The following is a 23902-nucleotide window of genomic DNA, read 5'->3' on the forward strand; positions in this document are numbered from 1 at the left end:
AAGTTTGACTCAATTTTCAATTTGAACTTCAATGTTTAAAAATTTGCAATATACCATCACAAAGTTATAAAATTTTGAATTAAAGCAATCCGTTAATCAATTTCATCTTCTTAGACGGAAAGTCAAACACATGCCACACACATGAGGATTTTTCTCCCAATCTTCCCATATTGCCCCTATTTTTTTTATTTTTTTAAAAATTGGGGGTGGGTCCAATGGGTTTGGGGTGGTTTCGGCCATCCCCAAATGGCGAAAAGGGTGGTTATGACCATCCATTTTTTTTTTTTTAAAAAAAAAAAAATTAGGGGCAATATAGGAAGATTAGGAAAAAAATTATCACGTGCATTGTACGTGTTTGACTTTCCGTCTGAGAAGACGGATTGCTTGAATTGCAAAATTTTATGACTTTATGAGGATATATTACAAATTTTTAAACATTGAGATTCAAATTGATGCATTTTTCACCAAAATGAATCTAAAATCATAAATATTAGTAAATTAAGATGCATAGTAATTGTCTTCGGCTCAAGCTCATCAGCCCAAAACGCCACCGTAAAAGAAAAAGAAGGGATACAATACAAAACGCCACCGTACGTTGAATCTCTGTCTCTCTCAAAAACTGGGTCTGTAAGAGCGAGTGGAGGCAAGAATGAATTCTACTAACGGCTACCACCATCAGCAGCAGCAATATGGTGAGAAGCGCTTCGGAGCGAGTCACAAGGACCGAGTCCGCAGGGGAACTCGGGGTGGTAGGTCACGTGACCTGAGGGACGGCCATGGCCATGGTGGAGGTACTGTTGGGGTTAGGGTTTGTGAGCAGCAGCAGAGACCTCCTACGGACTTCGACATGGCCTACTTCCACTCCTACGCTCACGTTGGCATCCACGAAGAAATGATCAAGGTTTCTTTTTCCTTTCGTTTTTTTTTTTTTTTTTTTTTTTGAACTTGCTTATGAGATTTCGTTACTTCAGAAGTGTGCTTGTTTTTGCACTTGATTTTGCCATGTTGCATGCGCTATGGGGTTCAATTTAATTTATCTTGTTTTGTAGCATTGTAATTTTAGCTTTATGTTTGTTCGTGGATTTTGTTACTGGGATTGTTTACTTTCCTTTTTGCTGTTGTATGTTGCCTCTTTGTTTACTTTGCTGTGAAGCCTGTGATAGGTTTGTCTGGAACTCGATTATACACCCGTAGAATTTGTTTTTTCTTCTAATTTCTATCATTCTGTTATTAGCATTAAGATTTTTTTTTTATTTGTAAAAGTCATTGTATTAAAAGCACAAGCGGCTCAACCCATGTACACAGGAAGTATACAAAAGAGCCCACTACAAGAACTTTAAACTGAAAATGACGCACATAGATCTATAAATTCCGTAAGCGTTGAAGCTTGCGGAGAAGACCCCAAGATCCTCCAAGAGAAGAGTGTTTGTAGCACCCTTTGCTTCAATTCTATAGTGATTAGCATTAAGATGATCATTGAAATGTGAGGATGGTAAATTGGATGAAACAAGAGTTAATAAGCCAAACAAGAGAATAATGTCTGCATATGTGTGAAACTTATCTAAGGAGAACGATGAGTACAACCAGTGTGCAGTCTTGGAATTTTTTTGCTTCCTGCTTGAAATTTTGGTAACTGACGCATCAAATATTTGTAAGGTGAAAACGTAATTTTGGTTTAGAATTGCACAATTTCAAATAAGCACTCCTAGGCTGCTAAAGAAAATGCTTGATTTTTGCGATTTCAAATAAGCACCTCCTAGGCTGCTGCAAACATGTGAGTTTCCACGTTTTTAGAACTTGCGGTTTTTAAAGAGCAAATCCAAACTCTCTATATTTTGCAATTTCTTTTAAAAAAACAAATTATCCATGTGAAATCGCAATCCCAAATGCACCCATAGTTATTTGAGTTGTGGATGAATGGATGATGTTCTTGTTGAGCCCAAGTAGTTTTGAAGCTAAGTGCCTAGATTGTGAGCACAAGTGAGAGTTTTTATGTTGCAATTTCAATTTAGAAATACCGGTATGCTTGGAGCATGTTGAGCATATTATGTGTTTGATGAGGTCCCAAAGTGTATGCCATTCTTTCTATTTTAGAATAGAATGGTGTGTTATCTCTTAGTGCATGTCATATTCCTTTCATGCCAGTATACCTCTTTCTCTCTCCCTCTCCCTCACTTCATAAGTATTAGAACAAAACAATATGCATATTTTACATATTGGAAATGTACTTCAACTTTCCAGAAGCAAGTTCAAGACATCAAATTGCTCGCTAAGTGTTTGAATGACATCAAAAATGGGAAACAAGTGTCACTATATATACAAGGAACTGGGCTTTATGTTTTCTAAATTGGAACCTCTGTCCTTTACTTGGGGAATGGCTTTTGCTGCTGTGTTCTTGCTATTGGTGGGTTCTTCTGAATGCATTTCTATTATTTTCTTGCAGCATTTGATCAATTTTTGTAAATGCTTGGGTTCATTGATTAAAGCATATCCGTAGAAGAAAGAATCTTAACCTTTGATTGTATACATGGGGGCGCCTTACGCTTTTAATGATATCTATCAAAAAAAGAAAAGAAAAAAGAATCTTAGTTTTTGAGTGTGTGGAGTTAAGCTGGTATGTGTGGTTATCATTTGGTTATCACGTCATGCTATCAACTGACATCGTAATATCTCTTTTTTCTTTGACCTATACAGGACCGTGTAAGGACTGAAACTTATAGGGCTGCGATCATGCAGCATCAGAGTTCTATTGCAGGCAAAGTAATGAAGTTCTTCTAATCTCAGTTATGGAACAAAGTATCAAAATGAAAGAAAGAAACATAATGTTGTCTTGTGATATTTTTCTTTTGGAAATGGTTTTTTACCCGTATGTGTGAGGACTAACACACATGGCCCAGAACATATAGATTAATTGCTTTATTTGATAAATTTTTTTTCAGGTTTTATAATCTCAATATATATAGGCTGTCATAATGTTTTGTGTGTTTGTGTGGTACTCTGCATGGTGTGAAGAGTCACTTTGAAGAAACAGAGCTTATATAGTTCTCTTCCTACTTTCTTAATGCCATAATGCTTACAGGTTGTGGTGGATGTTGGCTGTGGCACAGGCATTCTTTCTATATTTTGTGCTCAGGCTGGTGCAAAACGAGTAAGTCTCTTGGAGTTAATATATGCTGAAATGTGCATCTGTATATTCAACAATGTCATGTGGTAAGATTCACTAAACATGTATTTGATGTTTGGAAAATGTTCTACAAAAAGAGTGTTATGTTATGTTTGATCACGACTGAAGTTAAGTTTCAAATTATTACAACTTGTATCTTGATAAACTAAGAAGAAAAGGATTGCAGTATGTTGAAAGCTGCAAAATATGTGACGGATCTTCATGATGTGTATAATAACTAAGCAGTTTCATGTCATTTATATTCCATGTTGCTACAATTTTTGTAGTAGGCAATTACATCAAATTAAAATTGACTGTCTTCTCTCTCATAACATAACTTAATGCCTATTAGCATACTCTTTAGCTGTAGCTGGAGGTTTGCCAGACTTGTTCTGGAAAAATTATTTTTTTCTTTTTTATTTATTTATTTTTCTCCCTCTTTAGTGGTCCGTTTGGGATTGCGGTTTCAATAAGCGCGATTTTAAAAATTGCGTTTTTAAAAATTATGTTTTTAAAATCACAAAGGCGTTTGGTAAAACATGTTAAAAAGTTTTTTTTTTTTTTAATCAAATATTTGTTATGCGAAATCATGATTTTGGTTTAAATTCGCACTTTTTTCAAATAAGCACACCCTAACATGCTTATAAAAATCGCATTTTTTTTCTTCCTATTTTAGAATAAGTGCTTTTTAAATTGCAATGCCAAACGCCTTGCATTTTGCGATATTTTTTAAAAATGCAGATTATTTTTACGAAATCGCAATCTTAAACGCACCCTAACTCTCTTCAAATTGTCATTTTGAAGTCATAAATATTTAACATGCATGACATATTTCAATTGGTTTTGTTGTTTCTAGGTATATGCAGTTGATGCAAGTGACATTGCAGTGCAGGTATCTTGTGGTAGTAATGCTTATGATTGTCTCAATTTAGTATTCTTGTGAAAATGCTCACAGTTTTGCCCTAAACATTCTCCATTTTGTTTGAGTAGCTTGGTTTCTATGGTCTATGCATTGAGCTTTTCTCTTATATTTTATAGATTAAGTACATATTATCCTCGAATTTGGGTTACAATACTGGGTGGTGTCAATCATATCTCTGTTGTATTTTCTTAATAGACATTGTTGATTACATCAGGAAAAGAGGGGGAAGTTGAGTATTGAATATGAGTTAGTTAATTCATTGGATTCTCAAGAATAAAAAAACATATTGGCTTTGTCCACTTCATTGTTTACATATTTTAATTACCGTTTCTAAATTCCACAATTTCTATCTTACATTAGAGATGATTGTGAGTCTTTACATCTTCTTATATGCGGTTCAAAGAAGCAAGTTTTTCCATTACAATTTGGAGTTCGAACATAACCTAGTGTCCTTTTCTATATCTAATCACAATTACTCGGTATTTATGCATCGTACATTACTTGCATAGAGCCAACCTCGATTTAAATGGGATTAAGGCTTAGTTGAGTTTAATTGAGTTGAGTATCTCTACGTTATTTTCATATTTGTTGGTCAAAAGATAATTTATTTTCTCATGGAGTAATATTAGATATTGCATCAGTTCATTCTACCTTTAAAAAATTCGTTGCCGCTTGAAAAATGATACATTCTTCCTTTACTCTCTCTTTGGAGTTGCTCGGTGGACATGTTGGTTCTTGTTGTCTCTCTTTCAAAAATTGTTGTGATGAGTAGCAACGAGTATAAAATGTCTTTTTTTGTTTGCATTTTGATGCACCAGGCAATGGGTGGGAGAATTTGATAGTATATATCATCAAGTTATAATTTGTCTGAGGTTTGGATTTGGATTGATCTCTTTCTTTTGTGAACAGGCAAATGAAGTTGTGAAAGCGAATAATTTATCTGACATAGTCATTGTGTTGCACGGGCGGGTTGAGGTAAGATTTTCTACACACACTAATGACATGCGGATTAGAGCTTAAAATGGAATGACTATTCCTGTGGATAGCTATTCCATTTGTCTGGTTACTTTATTTTTCCTGGGAAATAACTATTCCACAGAAATAGCTATTCCTCAAAATGAAAGGTGAGGAACAGCTATTCCTTTCCTGTTGGAATAGCACATAGATTAACATTCACACAAAATCCCTCTAGGTCTCTCTCTCTCTCTCTCTTTGTGACCCTTAGGTTGCGTGTAACTCCAAAACATTGTGTTTAGATATGCGAGGGATTATTCCCACTTCTAATCAAACCAGGTTTTATGAGATCTTGGATTGCGCATCAATCAATTTCATTGCAGAGTCTTCCTGTATAGAAAGGGGCTCTATAGCATCTGTGGGTTTTAACTCAAACACGAATGGCTCTCCAATCCAAATGAACCAAGCACAAACACATCTTTTTGGGATTATCGGGAACCTTGTCAAATTAGTGAGGAGCTAATGTCCTTCCAGGAATGACTCACTTCTTCTTCCCTTCAGTCCTATCATAATTGTATCTTTAAAAAAAATAACGACAAAAGTCCATAAAAATGTCAATTAGAATTGTATTATAAGGTTGTTTTAGAAAATTTGATTAGAATATGATTCCATTCACTAGCGTATTGCACTATACCAAACAACAGTGGAATACATATTCAGGGTTCTATTCTAGTGTTACAACTAAATTAATGAATGAGAATAACTATTTCATTCTAGCTTCTTCGTATACCAAACGAGCCCTAATATTTTGCCTATTCTTTGAAATGAGTTGCTAGAGTATTTATTTTGCCTATTCAATTGTCTTAATGCTAATGTTTCCGTCCCCAAGGGATAGCTCAATCGGTTGTGGACCACGCCTCATAAAGCAGAGGTCACTAGTTTGAATCCCTCCTCTCCCTTCCCTTATGTGGACATGTCAAAAAAAAAAAAAAATGTTAATGTTTCCTGCTCACACTCACTTTATTATTATATAATTAACATCTATCTATCAAATTCATTCCCTCTAACCTTGGCCTTTGGAATTAGAAACATCAAGTTATAGTGTAATCAAACATGTCCTGATATGTGTGTATAAGTGAGGAAAGGATGGTGGCCAAATTTGTATTGATTGGACATGCAACTTGTGCACCATAGGGATAGAAGCCTTGATCTCTCACTCTTTATGCTTTGTTTAAAAGGGGGTGGGGGGGATACCGTTTGGTTCAAGGTCACTGATGGGCGGTGGCTAGACTTATGAAAATTTAAAATCTTTTGGTAGGGGCCCTAAACCCTTCAATTTATGCTAGGAAGACTTGCATTCTAGATTGATCCTCTTAGGATTTGTTTTTCCAGTCATTGTGTTAGATTTATGATTTGTTTTACTTCATATTATGACTTCTGCAGGATGTTGAAATAGATGAGGAGGTTGATGTTATAATTTCCGAGTGGATGGGGTACATGCTGCTCTATGAGGTGATTACCAAAACTTTGTGTGCTGGATTTCATATCTAAAACAGTGCACAACACATTAAGAATTCTAGCAGGAATACATTGGAACATGGGTATATTTTGTAGTTTCTTGCCTTCTGACAATAGTTTACTATTTTCTTATCTCTAATGTATGAGGCGACGCATTTTATTGTAGAGTATGCTGGGAAGTGTGATTACTGCCAGAGATCGCTGGCTAAAGCAGGGAGGTCTTATACTTCCTTCAAATGCAACGGTATCTTGGTTAACATGCCTACTTTAGTTAGTTTTTTCTTCTTTTTTTGGCTTAGGTAAAAATGTAATTTGTTTTTGTTACGCTGATTTTAATTTGTTCTGCTTGCAGTTATACATGGCACCTATTACACACTCTGACAGATACAGTGAAAGCATTGATTTCTGGCGCAATGTTTATGGAATTGACAGTGAGTACACATCTACTGACTAGCATGACATTCTCAATCATTATGATAACATACATTTGTATTACAATTTTGATTATAGATGTAGGCTTCACAAGCTATCAAGAAGCCAGATGTTTGGTTCTTTATTGTGTTCACATAGGGAATTTTGTAGTGCATATTGATTAAATCTTTTAATGCAAAAAGCACTCTGCAATTTCATGTTATAGTTGATCCGTTTATATTTTTCAGGGAATCTGTTATATGACGTGAAATATATTCATTTAATGCATGCCTTGTCCATGAATACCTATATGGGTTGCTTATATAACACCTTTGCCAGAGTCTATTATTGCCAGTATATGTGGATCATTTTTCACTGAACATTGCCTGTGGTAGAACACAACATCAAGCATCTTATTTAATCCATATCTAGATTTTAGCTGCTGCATTTATTGTGAAGTCATTTTAGTTGAATAATCTGGATTTTAACCATTTTTAACTGGTAAAGTACATGTGGGGTCTTGACTGGGACCTCCTTAAGCAGATCATATGCTCTTACATGTGGTTTGGAAGTGGAGGTCTCCAATCCAACAATTAATGTGTGGAGGAGCCTTGATGCTTGAAGGTTGAAGACTAGGTGTTGGGACTGATATGCAATGTGCAGACTGGGACTTAATTAGGATAATGGGGATGAACCTGAGATTATTCAGTATAAGCTTTTCACTTGAGATTATATAGAGGTTCAAGACTATTTATTATAAGTATGGTTTAGTAAATTGTGATCTAGCAAGTATAATATTTTGTATTTGGACACTTTCTAGCCTTCCTTCTTCTTGTCCCTTTTCCACTTACTAGCCGGTGTAGCTAGAAGGTTGGAGTGGATCCAAAGGGACTTTCTTTGGGATGGTTTTGATGGAGATCATAAGCTTCATCCGGTAAACTGGAAGACTATTTGCTCTTCAGTTCCTAGAGGAGGGTTGGGTGTGAAAAACCTTAGGCTGTATAATAAAGCTTTACAGTGTAAATGGCTTTGGAGATATGCTCATAAGGAAAAGTCCTTGTGGAGACAGGTGATTGTTGAGAAGTACGGGATTCAGAGAGGGGGTTGTGATCTGAGGATACTTAAGCACCATAAGGGGTGGGTCTTTGGAGAAATATTAGAAATAGTTGGGGGTGTTTCTTGAATTGGTCTCATATAGAGTAGGAGATGGTTCTCGCCTTCGCTTTTGGAAGGATGTGTGGTGTGGAGAAGCAACTCTTGAGTCCCTATTTCCATAACGTTTCTCTATAACTCGAGACAAAGAGGCTTGAGTGTCAAATTCTTGGACTATACCGGCTCTCATACCCATTGGAACCCAAGTTTTCTCAGGGCGGTCCAGAATTGGGAACTTGAGTCTCTTGTTACATTCCTCTATCTTTTATACTCTTCGAACACTTTTCTGAGTGAGACAGATAAAATGTTACGGTCCCCAACCCATAATCACAGGTTTGAAGTGAAGAGCTTGTACAGCACATTACAATTTGGAGTCTTCTCTTTTCCTTGAAAGTGCGTTTGGAAGGTGAAGGCCCCATTTCATATTGCTTTCTTTACTTGGACGGTAGCCTTGGATAAAATCCTTACAAACGACAATCTTAAGAGGGCTCCATCTTGTATTGCTTTCTTCACTTGGATGACAGCCTTGAGTAAAATCCTTACAATCGACAATCTTAGGAGATGGGGACTTATTCTTTTCAACTGGTATTGTCTTTGTAAGAAGAGCGAAGAGACCGTAAACCACCCTCTCATCCATTGCAAATTTACTAGAGTTATGGTACCTGGTTCTCATGATGGGCACTATTTTAGAGTTACTTCATTGTTGGAAGACGCAAGGGTGGCGACAATCCAAAGAGGCTATTTGGAAAGTCATTCATTATTTATGTATCTGGACCATTTGGTGAGAAAGAAATGGATGTCTTTTCGAGAACTGTGAGACTAATATTCTGCTTTTAAAAGCCTCTTTCTTGAGCTCTCTTTTAGATTGTGCACTTTCTTTTGTTCCTAATTTCTCCTCTAATCTTGTAGATTTTGTTAACTTTTTAGATTTTCGAGCCCATTAGGGTGGTCGCCTCTCTTGTTTATTTTTTGTGTACGCATCTTCTTTTTCTTCTTCAATAGATTATTATTCATTAAAAAAAAAATTGTATTTGGATGCAGTGTCTGCCATGTTGCCATTAGCTAAACAGTGTGCATTTGAGGAGCCATGTGTGGAGACAATAACGGGTGAGAATGTTTTGACGTGGCCACATGTGGTGAGTTTTCTCATCTTTGTTCCAGATTGCATTCATTTGTTGTATAGTTTTCAATCTATCCACTGATGTTTTAAGGAAAATTGGTTTTGGTATTGTAAATGTAGTAACTACACAATATTCTAAAGTTTTTTTTTGAAAATTCTTAATATTTGCTTGTGTCTACAAATTCATGCATGTGATATGCTTCCCTATCCTATGTGATGTTGTGCCAACGTTAGCACTGCAAGAGGCTTGTCGTAAGAATCCGAATTAGCAGTAATAACTCATTCCAAGTCAACATGTTTGTGTCTTCTAGTAAATTCTGATGGAAGGAGAATCAGAGAAACAAATATGTATTTCTTTTGTTCATAGACTTGCTAAGACCTAAAATCCCCGTCAGATACTATTATTTAACTATTAGATACTTTGCTTGAGATTCTGAAAGCATTCCATTTGTATTCTAGTTAACTTTTAGAAAGGGTTGAAAATAGAGTTGGAGGCTTATTATGGAAAGTTTGGTTTTCAATCTCTTTTATAAGATTCTTAGAGGGTCTGCTGGAGTAGGGTTCCCTTGGAAGAATATCTAGAGTGTAAAGGTTCCATGGAGAGGTGTTTGTTTTTTTTTTGGCATGGAGAGCGTTCGAACTAGATTTCAATGGCTGATAACCTCGGAAGGAGATGGAAAAAAGATGTGTTTTCGATGCATGTATAAAACTCGTGGTGAGATAATTAACCATCTCTTTCTACATTGTACATTGACGAGATTTACGGCCACCAGTGCTTTCTCTTTTGGGGGTGCCATTGGGTGGTGCCTAAGATTGTTGTTGAGAATGCTCGCTTGCAGGAAATGGATATTTGGTCATTATAACAGCTTTAAGATTTCATGTTTGATTCCTCTTTGCCTCTGTCAATAACTTGGCGTGAAAATAGCCATCAGACTTTCATTAAGCAACCATTTTATATTTTTATTTATGATTTCTGAATAGTAACACTGGGTAATCTGTATTTAAGATTTGTGTATGTACAGGAGTTTTAATTTCTAACTAGTGGAACTACGAAGTAATAAAATGATATATGAAATTACTGAACAACTCTCACGTAGGTGGTTAAGCAAAGGCCAAAAGAAAAAAAGGACACTTTTGTCACTAAAAGCTGGGAGAATGATAATTTCCCGGAAGTGCAGTATTTAGCAAGTACATATATCTTCTGAAAAATAGAGTTACATTCCCCCCCTTTTTTGTAGAGAAAGTCATCGATATGAAGCTTTGAAAAATTGATTTGTTTGATTGGTTACAGGTAAAGCACGTTGACTGCTATACAATTACGATTAATGAGCTAGAATCTGTTACAACTAGATATAAGTTCAAGTCAATGATGAGAGGTACTCTCTCTCTCTCTCACTGCAGTATTTATATTTGTATTTCCTATTCTTTTGTTCCTGTTTCGCTAGATTTTTCTTTAACCTCACACTTGCAAGTATTGTGATCAGTTTCATTCCATTATCCGGAATAAATCTTGCAGCTCCTTATGTTTTGTCCTCTGCACATCAGTGTTTTTTTATTGAGTTTGTATTATCAGAACTTTTGCAAGTCCAAAAGCCATTATGCCTGTTAACCACATTGTTTCAGTCTGTTTTTACTGTATATTTCATCTCTGGAGTTTTTCATAAATGCTTTTGTTCCAGGTCATTTCTCTTTAATTCTTTTAGTAGAATTTTTGTTGCCACTGCTGTAGATATTTCTTTGCTTTCTGAGTTTTCTTTGATTTCCAGCTCCGCTCCATGGGTTTGCATTTTGGTTTGATGTTGAATTCAGTGGACCTTGTGTGTCTCCCACCATTAATCATACACCATCACCACTTGTTGAGAATAATTCCATAGATGGCAGTCAGAGGAAGAAACGGGCAAATCCCAATGAAGCACTGGTGCTGTCCACTGCACCCGAGGACCCTCCAACACATTGGCAACAGGTAGTGGTGCTGTTCATTTCTAACCTGTGGTAGCCTCTTTCACTTGTTGAATAACACATTCATGCACATCTTTTCAACTCCAAGGTCCTAACTTATCCCATTTCATACAATTAACTTGTTCTGTTGGCTAAAATTGTCTATAATGCCATAGAAATTTTGCAAAGGTAAATATGACTATCAGGGTGTCAAAAAGTGGAATATGTGGCCAGAAATTATGTTTGATTATGTGATTTCTACTACATATATGGTCACTCTTTGACTCTTTTTTTTTGTTGTTGATATTTTATTGCAGATGGACTAAATTCCAGGATATAGAAAGAATAAGAAATAATCCAACTTGTTTTTTCTTCTTAATGGCTAAATACAATTTTTTTTTTTTTAAAAAAAAAAAACAATGTACACAATCCTCTTGCCGAGCAGTTATATTCATCATTAACATGGTATTCTTAAGATATTGTTGGCACGGTTAATGTTTTCAAAATATCAGTGGCTAACAAGTAACAACTAGTAAAGCTGACTTTTCATGTCAAAGATGAATAATTTCTCAGTAAATGATATTTATTTTTGCTGGAAATGAGAGATCCTTCAGTCTGGGCTTACCTCATTCCTGCGATTATTTAGTTATTGCATAAAGTTAATCTTTTATGTTATGCTGTGGATTCTGTTAGATCAATTCCTCTAACAAATCAATTTTGCAGACATTGATATACTTTTATGACCCAATAGAGGTGGAGCAAGATCAACTTATTGAAGGTTCTGTGACACTATCTCAAAGCAAAGAAAATGCTCGATTCATGAATATTCACCTTGAATATGCGTGAGTGATAGATAGCACTTTTTTTTTTTTTCTTTCCCTTAAGCTATTCATCTCTCCTCCATGTTCAAACAAGAGATATCATATCAATGATCTTTGCTCTTGCAGTTCGGGGGGCCGATCCTTCATCAAAGAGTCGGTAATGCGGTGATCACCCCAAGGACTCTCCTCGTTATCCGGATCAGGCATCTTGGACCAAAGGCTGCGCAAGTAATTTAAAAGAATGTACTGCCTGCATTTCTTAGAGAAGTTTTCTCCAAACAAAACTCGGAGGGTGAGAGTTTGGACGCACGAATTTCACTAATTTTAACTTGATAGAGTGACATGAAGATATCTAATTAATATAGGCGTAGGCAAACCATTTTCAGCTGTGATGTTAACCCTGCTCGTGCTTTAACATTGTTGAGTTAATTAGTTTGCTCTTGAGGTTGTATTTTATTTGAAAGGATGAGTTGGTAGATTAGGGGATAATTCATTTCTCTTAATTCAACAATATGTTTCTTGTGATGCCATTTTTTAAGCCTACAACTACAAGTGGCTGGTGTATCAGTTAAAACTGTTGTACCTGTAATTTGTTTATAAACTGTATGGGAAACTCTTCAAGACGATCCTTCAAGACTGTATTTGCAAATATTAGAAGTTTGATTATATCAAGCTCTTTCTTTTTTTTGTTTTTTTCATGCATGTATGTACGCTAGTACTCATTTATATTGAATAAACATGGTTTACAGCAGCAGCAGCAGCAGCAGCAGCTAATATCTGACGAGGGTGGAGTGATCATCGGTATTATCATTGTTATTTTTGTAGCTAAAGTTCTTCAATGTTTTATTTGGAAAGGTTAATACCATAATTCAGTAACATATATATTTTCCAATTGCAATATGATATAATACACTTCAACTCATGAAGCCACACTCGACCCATTATTACATCAACAGACTACAATGAAAGTCTTTTGCCATTCCTCTTTTTCAGATTCGGGATGGGGAGATTAAGGAAAAAAACACAAGAAGGGGATGCGGATGGGGAGGAAAGGAAACAAGAATGGGCGTGAGTATTGAAGTGTTTGATTTTGGTAAATTTCTGTGGGCTATCCTTGGATTGGGTTTTCTCAGTCGTGTACAGCCCAATAGCCCAATAAATAAAGAAGAAAAAAACAAGTCCATTTTATTAACTCATTTCAGCTCAGGGCCCTTTTATAATTCGTAACTTCGTATTGGAGAGAGAGAGAGAGAGAGAGAGAGACGAGACAGTCGAACCAGAAATCCCTTCAATATTACGACCCCAAAATCTGAGAACCCTAACTCCATCCCAAAATCTGAAAACCCTAATTCCATCCTTTCTTGTACAGGGCTTGGAGTAATCGTAACCTCGCCATGGACCCGGAGATCGCGAAGACCCAGGAAGAGCGGAGGCGCATGGAGCAGCAACTGGCGTCCCTGACCTCCGTCACCTTCGACACCGACCTATACGGCGGAAACGACCGCGACGCCTACGTCACGTCTATCCCCGTCAACGAGGATGACGAGAACATCGACACCATGGACAACGAGGTCGCCCGCAAGCTCGCCTCCTACACCGCACCCAAGTCCCTCCTTAAGGAAATGCCCCGTGGAGGAGCCGAAGACGACAACGACGACCTTCTGGGGTTCAAGAAGCCTCAGCGCATCATCGACCGCGAGGACGACTACCGCAAAAGGAGGCTCAACCGCGTGATCTCTCCCGAGAGACATGACGCCTTCGCCGCCGGGGAGAAGACCCCGGACCCCTCGGTCAGAACCTACGCCGACGTCATGAGGGAGGAGGCGCTCAAGAGGGAGAAGGAGGAGACTCTCAAGAGGATAGCCAAGAAGAAGGAGGAAGAGGAGGCCGCCGTCAAGGAGAATAAGGCTGCTGATGATAAGGGTCCCAAAAGGAGGAATAGGTGGGACCAGTCCCAGGACGAGGGGGCTGCTGCGGCGGCCAAGAAGGCCAAGACGACATCGGATTGGGACTTGCCGGAGGAGACAACCCCGGGGCGGTGGGATGCGACTCCGACTCCTGGGAGATTGGGCGATGCAACACCGTCTGCGTCTGTTGGAAGGAGGAATCGCTGGGACGAGACGCCAACGCCTGGGAGATTGGCAGATGCCACCCCGGCCGGTGGGGCTACTCCTGGAGCCACCCCGGCTGGGATGACGTGGGATGCAACGCCAAAGCTTTCAGGCCTCGCCACTCCCACTCCGAAGCGGCAGAGGTCAAGGTGGGACGAGACGCCCGCCACCATGGGCAGCGCGACCCCAATGGCGGGGGCAACGCCTTCTGCTGCTGCCGCGGCGTTCACACCTGGGATTACTCCCGTGGGCGGAGTCGATCTTGCGACCCCAACGCCGGGGGCAATCAATCTGCGTGGCTCCATCACCCCGGAGCAGTACAATTTGCTGAGGTGGGAGAAGGATATCGAGGAGAGGAACCGGCCTTTGACCGATGAGGAACTGGACTCCATGTTTCCGCAAGAGGGTTATAAGATTTTGGAGCCTCCAGCATCCTATGTGCCTATTAGGACGCCGGCGAGGAAGCTGCTTGCGACGCCCACTCCGCTGGGGACGCCGCTGTATTCAATTCCCGAAGAGAATCGCGGCCAGCAGTTTGACGTGCCCAAAGAAGCGCCTGGTGGCTTGCCGTTTATGAAGCCCGAGGACTACCAGTACTTTGGTGCGTTGTTGAATGAGGAGGATGAGGAGGAGTTGTCTCCTGAAGAGCAGAAAGAGCGGAAGATCATGAAGCTCTTGCTTAAGGTCAAGAATGGAACACCACCGCAGAGGAAAACGGCGCTGCGGCAGCTTACTGATAAGGCGAGAGAGTTCGGGGCCGGCCCCTTGTTTAACCGGATTCTGCCGTTGCTTATGCAACCCACTTTGGAGGACCAAGAGAGGCATCTCTTGGTGAAGGTAATTGATAGGGTTCTTTATAAGTTGGATGAGTTGGTACGCCCTTATGTGCATAAGATTCTTGTTGTGATTGAGCCCCTGCTGATTGATGAGGATTACTATGCGCGTGTTGAAGGGCGAGAGATTATTTCCAATCTTAGTAAGGCTGCTGGCTTGGCCACCATGATTGCTGCTATGCGACCTGATATTGACAACATTGATGAATATGTCAGGAACACGACCGCCAGAGCTTTCAGTGTTGTTGCTTCTGCTCTTGGGATTCCTGCTCTCTTGCCCTTCTTGAAGGCCGTGTGTCAGAGTAAGAAATCATGGCAAGCTCGGCACACTGGGATTAAGATTGTTCAGCAGATTGCTATCTTGATCGGTTGTGCTGTGCTTCCTCATCTGAGGTCTCTTGTGGAGATCATAGAACATGGTCTGCTGGATGAGAATCAGAAGGTGAGGACAATCACCGCATTGTCTCTGGCTGCTCTTGCTGAGGCTGCTGCCCCCTATGGTATTGAGAGCTTTGACTCAGTGTTGAAGCCTTTGTGGAAGGGTATCAGGTCACACCGTGGGAAAGTCTTGGCTGCGTTCTTGAAGGCTATCGGCTTTATCATCCCGCTTATGGATGCGCTATATGCTAGTTACTATACTAAGGAAGTTATGGTTATTTTGATTCGAGAGTTTCAGTCACCCGATGAGGAGATGAAGAAGATTGTTCTGAAGGTTGTGAAGCAATGTGTGAGTACGGAGGGTGTGGACGCTGAATACATTCGCAATGATGTTCTTCCTGAGTTCTTTAGAAACTTCTGGGTCAGGAGGATGGCTTTGGATAGGAGAAACTATAGGCAACTTGTGGAGACAACAGTGGAGATGGCAAACAAAGTTGGTGTTGCCGATATAGTAGGGAGAATTGTTGAGGATCTTAAAGATGAGAGTGAGCCTTACAGGCGAATGGTTATGGAAACCATTGAGAAGGTGGTTGCCAACTTGGGTGCATCTGATATTGATGCTCGGTTGGAAGAGCTTCTTATTGATGGAATCCTTTATGCTTTCCAAGAGCAGACCAGTGATGATGCCAATGTAATGCTTAACGGGTTTGGTGCGGTTGTGAACTCACTTGGGCAGAGAGTGAAACCGTACCTACCCCAGATCTGTGGTACCATAAAATGGCGATTGAATAACAAGAGCGCAAAGGTGAGACAACAAGCAGCTGATCTCATTTCAAGGATTGCTGTTGTCATGAAGCAGTGCCAGGAGGAACAACTGATGGGTCACCTTGGTGTTGTCTTGTACGAGTATCTGGGAGAAGAGTATCCGGAGGTTTTGGGATCAATTCTGGGAGCTCTTAAGGCAATTGTCAATGTTATTGGTATGACAAAGATGACTCCTCCTATAAAGGATTTGCTTCCTAGGTTGACACCAATTCTGAAGAATAGGCATGAGAAAGTCCAGGAGAATTGCATTGACCTTGTTGGACGAATTGCTGACCGTGGGGCTGAGTTTGTTCCGGCAAGGGAGTGGATGAGGATTTGCTTTGAGCTTCTTGAGATGCTTAAAGCCCACAAGAAGGGTATTCGGAGAGCTACGGTGAACACCTTTGGGTATATTGCCAAAGCCATTGGACCGCAAGACGTCCTGGCTACCTTGTTGAATAATCTCAAGGTGCAGGAGCGGCAGAACCGTGTCTGCACAACTGTCGCCATTGCTATAGTTGCAGAAACCTGTTCCCCCTTTACAGTTCTGCCAGCTTTGATGAATGAGTATCGTGTGCCAGAACTTAATGTGCAGAACGGTGTCTTGAAATCCCTCTCTTTTCTGTTCGAGTATATCGGTGAAATGGGAAAAGACTACATCTATGCCGTGACCCCATTGCTTGAGGATGCCCTCATGGATAGGGATTTGGTTCACAGGCAGACTGCGGCTTCTGCTGTTAAGCACATGGCCTTGGGGGTTGCTGGTTTGGGTTGTGAAGACGCTTTAATCCACTTGCTCAACTATGTGTGGCCAAACATTTTTGAGACTTCCCCGCATGTGATAAATGCTGTCATGGAAGCAATTGAAGGAATGAGGGTGGCCTTAGGTGCTGCTATTGTGCTAAACTACTGTCTTCAGGGGCTCTTCCATCCTGCTCGTAAGGTTAGGGAGGTCTACTGGAAGATTTATAACTCGCTGTATATTGGAGCACAAGATGCTCTTGTGGCGGCATATCCTGTGCTGGAAGACGAGCATAGCAATGTATACAGCAGGCCTGAGTTAATGATGTTTGTCTGAATTAAGTGCAGTTTCATTTTACCTAGGAGTTAACATATGGGGGTAACTGATGTTATGATGTTAGAGGCATTTTGCTTTAGTTTCTTTAAATCAATATGTTTATTAGACAATATTATTGAATCTGAATCTCTATTATGTGTGTGGCGGGTACGGGACCTCGTTTACTTGAGAAATCATATGCTATGTCAGTATTATTGCAACTCATTGATTTTCTCTTGCTTCGTTTTTTGTGTTTTGAAAAAAGAAATGTATGTGAATTGTGATAGGAGGCTGTGATCATCGTCTCTTCCTATCTGAAGCAAAATTTAATATTTTCATATATATGGCCAAAACAGTGTGAAGCAATTCTTCTTGCCTGCTTTAATTTACCAGTTCAAAGTTCAAATACACTATCTATTATTTTGCCTACTATAAATCCAAATGGAGATTGTGAGGTTGATTGTTGTTTGGATCCTCATTATGCAGATTGCTTAAATGCCACAGCATCTACTTCAGGAGCTTTTGGTACTTCAATGATCTTTTAGCAGCACCAACTAGTCTGCTTTTTGTTTTTACTAAGAGGGAGGGAAATGGATTACTATAAGAATAAACCTTCCAACTAACTATCATGAGAATTAAAACATATTTAAACAAAGTAGAGGGAGAGAGAGATTTAGAGACTTTTGAAAAGTATGCCTTCAAAAGGATTGACTTGGTTATCATCAATTACCCTTAAAAACAACCATAATTTTTATTGGAATAATGCTATAAACTATATTTTTATCATACCATTATATTACATTGTCCTGTCGGCCCTTGCCATAATCACTACAAAAACGTGTCATTACGTCAAAGATGATTCAAAATTCAATTATCACAATCAAATGCATGAATTCATTCTCATTTAGTTTCGAGAAACTCATTTGATCCTGTGTTTCCATTTGGGTAATTAAAACAAGGTTATGTCAAATCCGGGTCATTTATGAACTTAACCAAGCATTTTTAGGTGGATCCCACAGGACACATGTGGACGGTTAGGATATAGAGTGCAGTGAGGGGTAAGTGAAGCGCTCGGAGGAAAGCTCCCTTTAAACCCTTCCTTAAACCCCGCAGTTAATCACAGGCCTTCAAATCTCTCTCTCTCGCTAAGCTTCTCTCTTCAATCAAAAAGCGAAGAAGCAACAATGGAGGGTGTGGTACCTCCAGGTACTTCCACGCAAAGCGAGGTTCCGAAGCCCACCAAGGAAGAGAGAGTAGATTACATGAACCTTCCCTGCCCCATACCCTACGAAGAAATTCACCGCGAATCTTTCAGTTTGTACTCCGTACTATCAAATATTTTTATCATTTTCACTTTCTCAATAATGATATATTGAGTCTTTTATTAATCTCTCTTCTGAGCTTTTTCTTTTTACGGTGTATTTAGTCGTTCTTGGTGGGTGTTCTCTTTGTATTGTGTCTGTATGTGTACTTTAATAATATCTTTCATGATGGTGGAGTTAGTGTTAAAGTAGATTTGGAGATTTAGCTTCAGCGATAGAAGTGATGTGGTTAAAACATTTAAGGGCATGGGCTTTAGAGTCTCGCCTAATTCTAGTAGTATATCTGGAGTTCAGAATTCAAGTCGCCTCATATGTTTTTTGGAATTATTTTATACCGATATTGTTATTTTCTGAAGCTTTGGGTTGGGTGCTCTCATTTGTAGGATTGAAACTGCCAAATCTTTTTATTTTTAGTTTTTAAGAGATACATCTGTACAGTCAATTCACCATTGTTCTAGTCTCAAACGGAGTCTATCTAGTTCCTCCAGACCATTTCTCTCACATGTGCTGTTGTTTTTAATGATGCTTGACACTCACTTAATTCATTGCTTGTACTTTTGCAATTCAGTTACTAGATTGTGTGGTATATGCTACCACCAAAATAGAGTTTTCCTAGAGCATGTTATGAGGAAGATTAGTCATTGGAAGATAGGCTTGGGAGTTTTCTTTTGCTGAAAATAGGGTTTTGAGTTTCGTGAATGTATTTGGCAGTGTCCTTAAAACCAGAACTTTTTGAGGGGATGCGCTTTGATTTTACCAAACTACTCAATCCGAATTTTGCTCTCAGTCACAGGTAGCTTTGACTTCTCTTTCATAATGAACTTCTGTGTGCATGGTTTTCTTTACTGTTTCTTCTTTTAGTTTTCCTGGTTGATTTTGATGACTATTTCAACTGTCCATCAGTGTGTACATGGGACCTACAGCCATTCCTTCACAATCTTCTGAAACCATAAAAATCCCCACTGCTCAGTATGAGTTTGGTGCTAACTTTATAGACCCAAAGGTAGGGTGTCATCATCACATTCACTTTTCTAGATTTTTATTGATATAGTGACTTTTTGGAATTATTTACTTTTGTAACTCCAATCACACTTGGACGAATTTATGGGTTTTTTTCACAGTTGATGCTGGTTGGGAGGGTATTGACAGATGGTAGACTAACTACTAGAGTGAAGTGCGATTTGACCGACAGACTTAGTATTAAGGTTAATGCCCAGGTACATGATATTTATATATATATCAAAGTTAATTTTTTATGAATCTGTCTTTCTCTGTCACATTTCTGAGGCAGAAACTGCACTTTCTAGAAGTTTAAGCTAATTGAATGATTTGTTTATCTTCTTTTCCAGCTCACAAATGAGCCACACATGTCTCATGGTATTGTCAACATTGATTACAAGGTTTAGCATCTTTGCTACTATATTTGCTATTTCTTTTCTTTTCTTTTAAATGATTCATTTTGCTTTTATAAACAATATTGATGTAGTCAGCAATTCAGTTTATGTTTGTCAATTATTACAATATTTTTTATTGCAAGGTTACTTAACTAATGATGTATTAGAGAAAACTTTCATTTAGAAAATTACTGCTGCTGGCTCTTCTATCTATTATTTCCTTAATTAAGGATCCGATTATCTAGGACATACTTATCATATTCATTGTGCTTAACGTATTATAACATATAGTTAGTGAATATTGAAAGGTGGTACTATATGAATGGTGTCTTTTTTTTTCTTCAGAAAAATGAAAACAAAATTGTGGTGGGATACATGTTCCTCATATTATTCATGCTTCAATGAGACAACGTCTGCCTTGAGGTTTCTGAATGCGTTTTTTTTTTTTTTTTTTTTTCTGATAAATTTATTCTTTTTTTGTTCAAGTCATAGTTCTAATACATGGGAAGTATACAAGATAAATATAAAAGAAGTGAAACTAAGAATAAAGCTATGATCTTAAATGTCCACAAAAGACAAGGAAGAGAGCCACCCAATTGCTCTCAATGGCTATTGTGTTTATTGGGAATGCCTCAGTATATTGGGGTCCATTAAGCGTTAGGCTGTTTATATTCTGATTAGAATCCAGGACACAATTGTAGCTTTGCAATTTCCGAATTGAGGTTTAGAATGCAAAATAGACTGTCAAAATATTGAATCAGTTTAAAGATATAGATTCTGAACTTTCTGAATTCTAAACAAAAAAGTGTATAAAAAGCAAGAAGTGATGGCAATGCACAGAAGGTGGCCCAGGTTGGATTCTATCCCGTAAGTAATGGGAGCCTGAATGCATGGAGGCTGTGGGGTTTGCAGTTCACCGTAGCATACATAGAACACCTTATGCCAGCTCTTGTCTCGGTTGTTGCAGGACCTTCTCTTCAATGGCCTTCTCATGCCTTGCAGTGAAGCACCTTGTAATTCTCAACCATTCCACATGTCCCTGCTTCTAGACCTTGGCATTCTAAATTTTCCTCCAAACCACAGCATGTTTAAACATTTTTCTTTTCCACTCTTGGTTTCATCTGTGGTGCATCCATTTGTGGTTCTTGTCACTCACCTATTCTTTGCGTTTTTTTTACTTTGACATTTAGAGCATTGGACAGATATTTTTGTTTTGTCTGGAGCATAATATATACTGGAAAGTGGGGTTACTTTTTAAGAAGACTTTTGAAAGAACATTTTAATGCTCAATATTGACTCTTTCCTCTTCTTGTTTTTTATTTCACTGTACAGGGGAAAGACTACAGGACCCAGTTTCAACTGGGCAATGGTGCCTTATTTGGAGCCAATTACATCCAGGTAAATGGTATGCTTGTATGATGCTCTAGCTGTTGATGCCATTGTTTTACAATGTGGAAATTAGTGTCAAAGAACTTGGGTCATAACTATGTGAAAAAGCAAAAACCTGTACTTTCTTTTTCTCAATGGAAAATGGTAGCGGAGTTTCAGAGTTTAATATTGCTACAAACAATTTCAAGATACTGACCAACTCATTATAATCTTAGAGAATTGTCCTAGTAGAAAATCCCACAGTAGGTAATAGGTAAACAGGTTATGCTAATATTGCATGGAACCTATCTAAGTCTAGTTTCTGAAGAGTCCTCTCCATCCTTTTATCCCCCGAAACGAACAATGGTGGTAATGTGGTATGTTGGTCTCAACAGTGGTTATGATTTGATTAATCTTAGTCCACTAAATGTATCCCAAGGATGTGGTGGACCAAAGTGTTTGTATTCAATATATGTAATACACTTTCTGTTCCTGTAAATTTTGTGGTACTAATGTCGTTATTGATTATAAGCAGCATACAAATGTTATATATTCATCTAAACAGCAGTACATTTTATAACCTCTGGCAATTTGGCCATTGCAGATGGCTTCTGAAATTATTTTTCCTCTCCCTCTCTCTCTCTCCAATATGAAACTGAATCTGCATCTCTTCTTGCAGAGTGTGACCCCACATTTATCTTTGGGTGGGGAAGTTTTTTGGGCTGGTCAGCATCGAAAGTCAGGTGTTGGTTACGCTGCTCGTTACGAGACTGACAAGATGGTAATGTGGCTTGGTGTTCATCCTTTATCACATGATTGAATCTGAAAAAAAAAAAAAAAAAAAAAAAAATCTTTGAATAGTATCAATTTTGGAATAGTTAATATGTAAAATATTTTTCTTTTGTTTCTCATATTCCTGCTCAAGAATGTGCATTGAAATAATAGATGTATATATATTCAAGAGAGATGAGTTCCTGGTTTTGGTTGTGACAGACATGAATCTGAGACTACGGACCTGCATTTTCTCACATTTGGAACTGTGTATTTCTCAATATTTTGGACGCAGGTTGCTGCAGGACAAGTTGCTACTACTGGAATGGTTGCTCTCAGCTATGTTCAGAAAGTTTCTGAGAAAGTAAGAAAGTTTGCGTTTGAAATTTTTTGTAATAACATGTATAGCAATCTATATTCATTATGCTGTTTTCTTCTATTTAGGTTTCTCTAGCATCAGACTTAATATACAACTACATGTCAAGAGATGTCACAGCAAGTGCTGGCTATGATTACATCCTCAGACAGGTAAATTCTGCTTTCTCAAGTGTTTTAATGTCTATGAAATATGACCTCTCACAGAGGTATTTCGTTTATCTATTAGCATATCAGTGGATCAGTAATTGTGCATTAACACTAAGAGCAAAAGTGGGTTATCTATTAATGCTCCTTGACTGAGATGGTTCACAACACCATCATTGGCACTTTCTCCGAACCTGTAGCAATAAACAATCCAAAAAGTTCCTTGCCATTGGTTCCTTTAATTCAGAAAATGGGCAGAATCAGTGTCTTCCTTCTTGATCGATGGGAAGATCTCTTGCATGATTGTTATGATTCCCTTTTACAAGTGAGGTTAATCTATAAATGCCGGAAAATTTCAAAAATTTTTTTTTTTCTTAAATGAAGAATGAAATATTCCATTCTATTAGTATAACAATTTCTTATGGTTGTTTCAGTGTCGTCTTCGAGGGAAGATAGATTCCAACGGTTGTGCATCTGCTTTTCTAGAAGAGCGATTAAATATGGGTTTTAAGTTTATTCTGTCCGCGGAGGTTAGCAATCTGCTTGTTTATGCTGATGCGTTTTTCTTCTGCACCTCCACCTTGGTTTATATCTTTTGGTCTATACTTCTAATTTAGTTTAATCGAGAGTAGGGACTTTGAGAAGGAAATTATTGTCACCAACCGTCTGAATGGAGCTCCAATGGTGAAATCATCCGGCTTAAGTTATTCAATTTCTGTTTTGCAGATAGATCACATCAGGAAAGACTACAAATTCGGGTTTGGGATCACTGTTGGAGAATAGAATCGATAGCTCCAATGCTCTATTCTTGCGGTTTACATAAGTTCACACTTGCTACCAACTTGGCAAATTTTGTATTTTGAATCTACATTCAGCCATGACTCATGAGCCATGTTTGTTTTTATTCTTAGCAACTCCTATATGCGAAGCATGATGTTTTCTAATTAGACTTCCTAATTACAACTGGCTAGAAAAGTTCTAATGTTATTTCGCGAGGTAATTTACATCGAAACGATGGCCCTATGACAATGATAGAAGACCTGAATAATCAACATCTTTATCAAGGAGTCTCAGAAAATCTTTTTCACTCATTATTGATCTTTATTTGCAATGACTAAATTTTGGGTTTACTAAAAATATAGAGAAGCTGATGCCTACTCAGCGTTGGAAGATAAAAAAGTTAGTGACTTAATAATAAGGAAGTCCGAAGCCCTAATGAGCCTATTCAATGAACTATTAAGTCATCAAGTCTTCTAGTAGCGTTGATTAACTCAAAGCACAAAGCAATTTTAAAATTACAATTAAAAACAGTTTTTAAGTTTTTACATTTATGAAGCAATTTT

General features: G+C 38.3%; 3 protein-coding genes across 5 annotated transcripts; all 3 read left to right on the forward strand.

The window, feature by feature from the left end:
* Positions 1 to 589: 589 nt before the first annotated feature.
* On the forward strand, positions 590 to 12691 carry LOC132184501 (probable protein arginine N-methyltransferase 6). 2 transcript variants are annotated; one of them, XM_059598152.1, is made up of 13 exons: positions 590 to 901; positions 2695 to 2760; positions 3080 to 3148; positions 4020 to 4055; positions 4995 to 5060; positions 6483 to 6551; positions 6724 to 6801; positions 6910 to 6988; positions 9162 to 9256; positions 10532 to 10616; positions 11007 to 11203; positions 11902 to 12020; positions 12126 to 12691. In XM_059598152.1, the coding sequence occupies exons 1-13, from the start codon at positions 650 to 652 to the stop codon at positions 12166 to 12168; spliced, it is 1254 nt and encodes a 417-aa protein (XP_059454135.1). In that variant the 5' UTR covers positions 590 to 649; the 3' UTR covers positions 12169 to 12691. The 2 variants fall into 2 exon arrangements, with proteins under 2 accessions (XP_059454135.1, XP_059454136.1); XM_059598153.1 differs by lacking the exon at positions 2695 to 2760.
* Positions 12692 to 13225: 534 nt separating this feature from the next.
* LOC132184500 (uncharacterized) lies at positions 13226 to 17353 on the forward strand. Its single transcript, XM_059598151.1, has one exon. It carries the CDS (start codon positions 13394 to 13396, stop codon positions 17201 to 17203), a length of 3810 nt encoding a protein of 1269 aa, XP_059454134.1. The 5' UTR covers positions 13226 to 13393; the 3' UTR covers positions 17204 to 17353.
* A 159-nt stretch (positions 17354 to 17512) lies between these two features.
* On the forward strand, positions 17513 to 23506 carry LOC132184503 (mitochondrial import receptor subunit TOM40-1). Of its 2 annotated transcripts, XM_059598154.1 has the most exons (11): positions 17513 to 18496; positions 19216 to 19297; positions 19408 to 19507; positions 19626 to 19721; positions 19854 to 19904; positions 21231 to 21296; positions 21946 to 22047; positions 22333 to 22401; positions 22482 to 22565; positions 22994 to 23089; positions 23286 to 23506. In XM_059598154.1, exons 1-11 carry the CDS (start codon positions 18367 to 18369, stop codon positions 23340 to 23342), a joined length of 933 nt encoding a protein of 310 aa, XP_059454137.1. In that variant the 5' UTR covers positions 17513 to 18366; the 3' UTR covers positions 23343 to 23506. The 2 variants fall into 2 exon arrangements, with proteins under 2 accessions (XP_059454137.1, XP_059454138.1); XM_059598155.1 differs by lacking the exons at positions 22994 to 23089; positions 23286 to 23506 and adding an exon at positions 22650 to 22927.
* Positions 23507 to 23902: the final 396 nt, after the last annotated feature.

Source organism: Corylus avellana, chromosome ca6 (genome assembly GCF_901000735.1).
Source record: "Corylus avellana chromosome ca6, CavTom2PMs-1.0".
NCBI lineage: Eukaryota > Viridiplantae > Streptophyta > Magnoliopsida > Fagales > Betulaceae > Corylus > Corylus avellana.

Excerpts from the sequence above, each read along its gene's own strand:
- LOC132184501 (XM_059598152.1), top strand. The coding sequence starts at position 650 with ATGAATTCTACTAACGGCTACCACCATCAGCAGCAGCAATATGGTGAG. Across the intron at positions 902-2,694 it reads TCCACGAAGAAATGATCAAG|GACCGTGTAAGGACTGAAAC; the intron begins GTTTCTTTTTCC and ends TGACCTATACAG. Across the intron at positions 6,552-6,723 it reads GGTACATGCTGCTCTATGAG|AGTATGCTGGGAAGTGTGAT; the intron begins GTGATTACCAAA and ends ATTTTATTGTAG.
- LOC132184500 (XM_059598151.1), top strand. The coding sequence starts at position 13,394 with ATGGACCCGGAGATCGCGAAGACCCAGGAAGAGCGGAGGCGCATGGAG.
- LOC132184503 (XM_059598154.1), top strand. The coding sequence starts at position 18,367 with ATGGAGGGTGTGGTACCTCCAGGTACTTCCACGCAAAGCGAGGTTCCG. Across the intron at positions 19,508-19,625 it reads CTAACTTTATAGACCCAAAG|TTGATGCTGGTTGGGAGGGT; the intron begins GTAGGGTGTCAT and ends TTTTTTTCACAG. Across the intron at positions 19,905-21,230 it reads TTGTCAACATTGATTACAAG|GGGAAAGACTACAGGACCCA; the intron begins GTTTAGCATCTT and ends TTCACTGTACAG.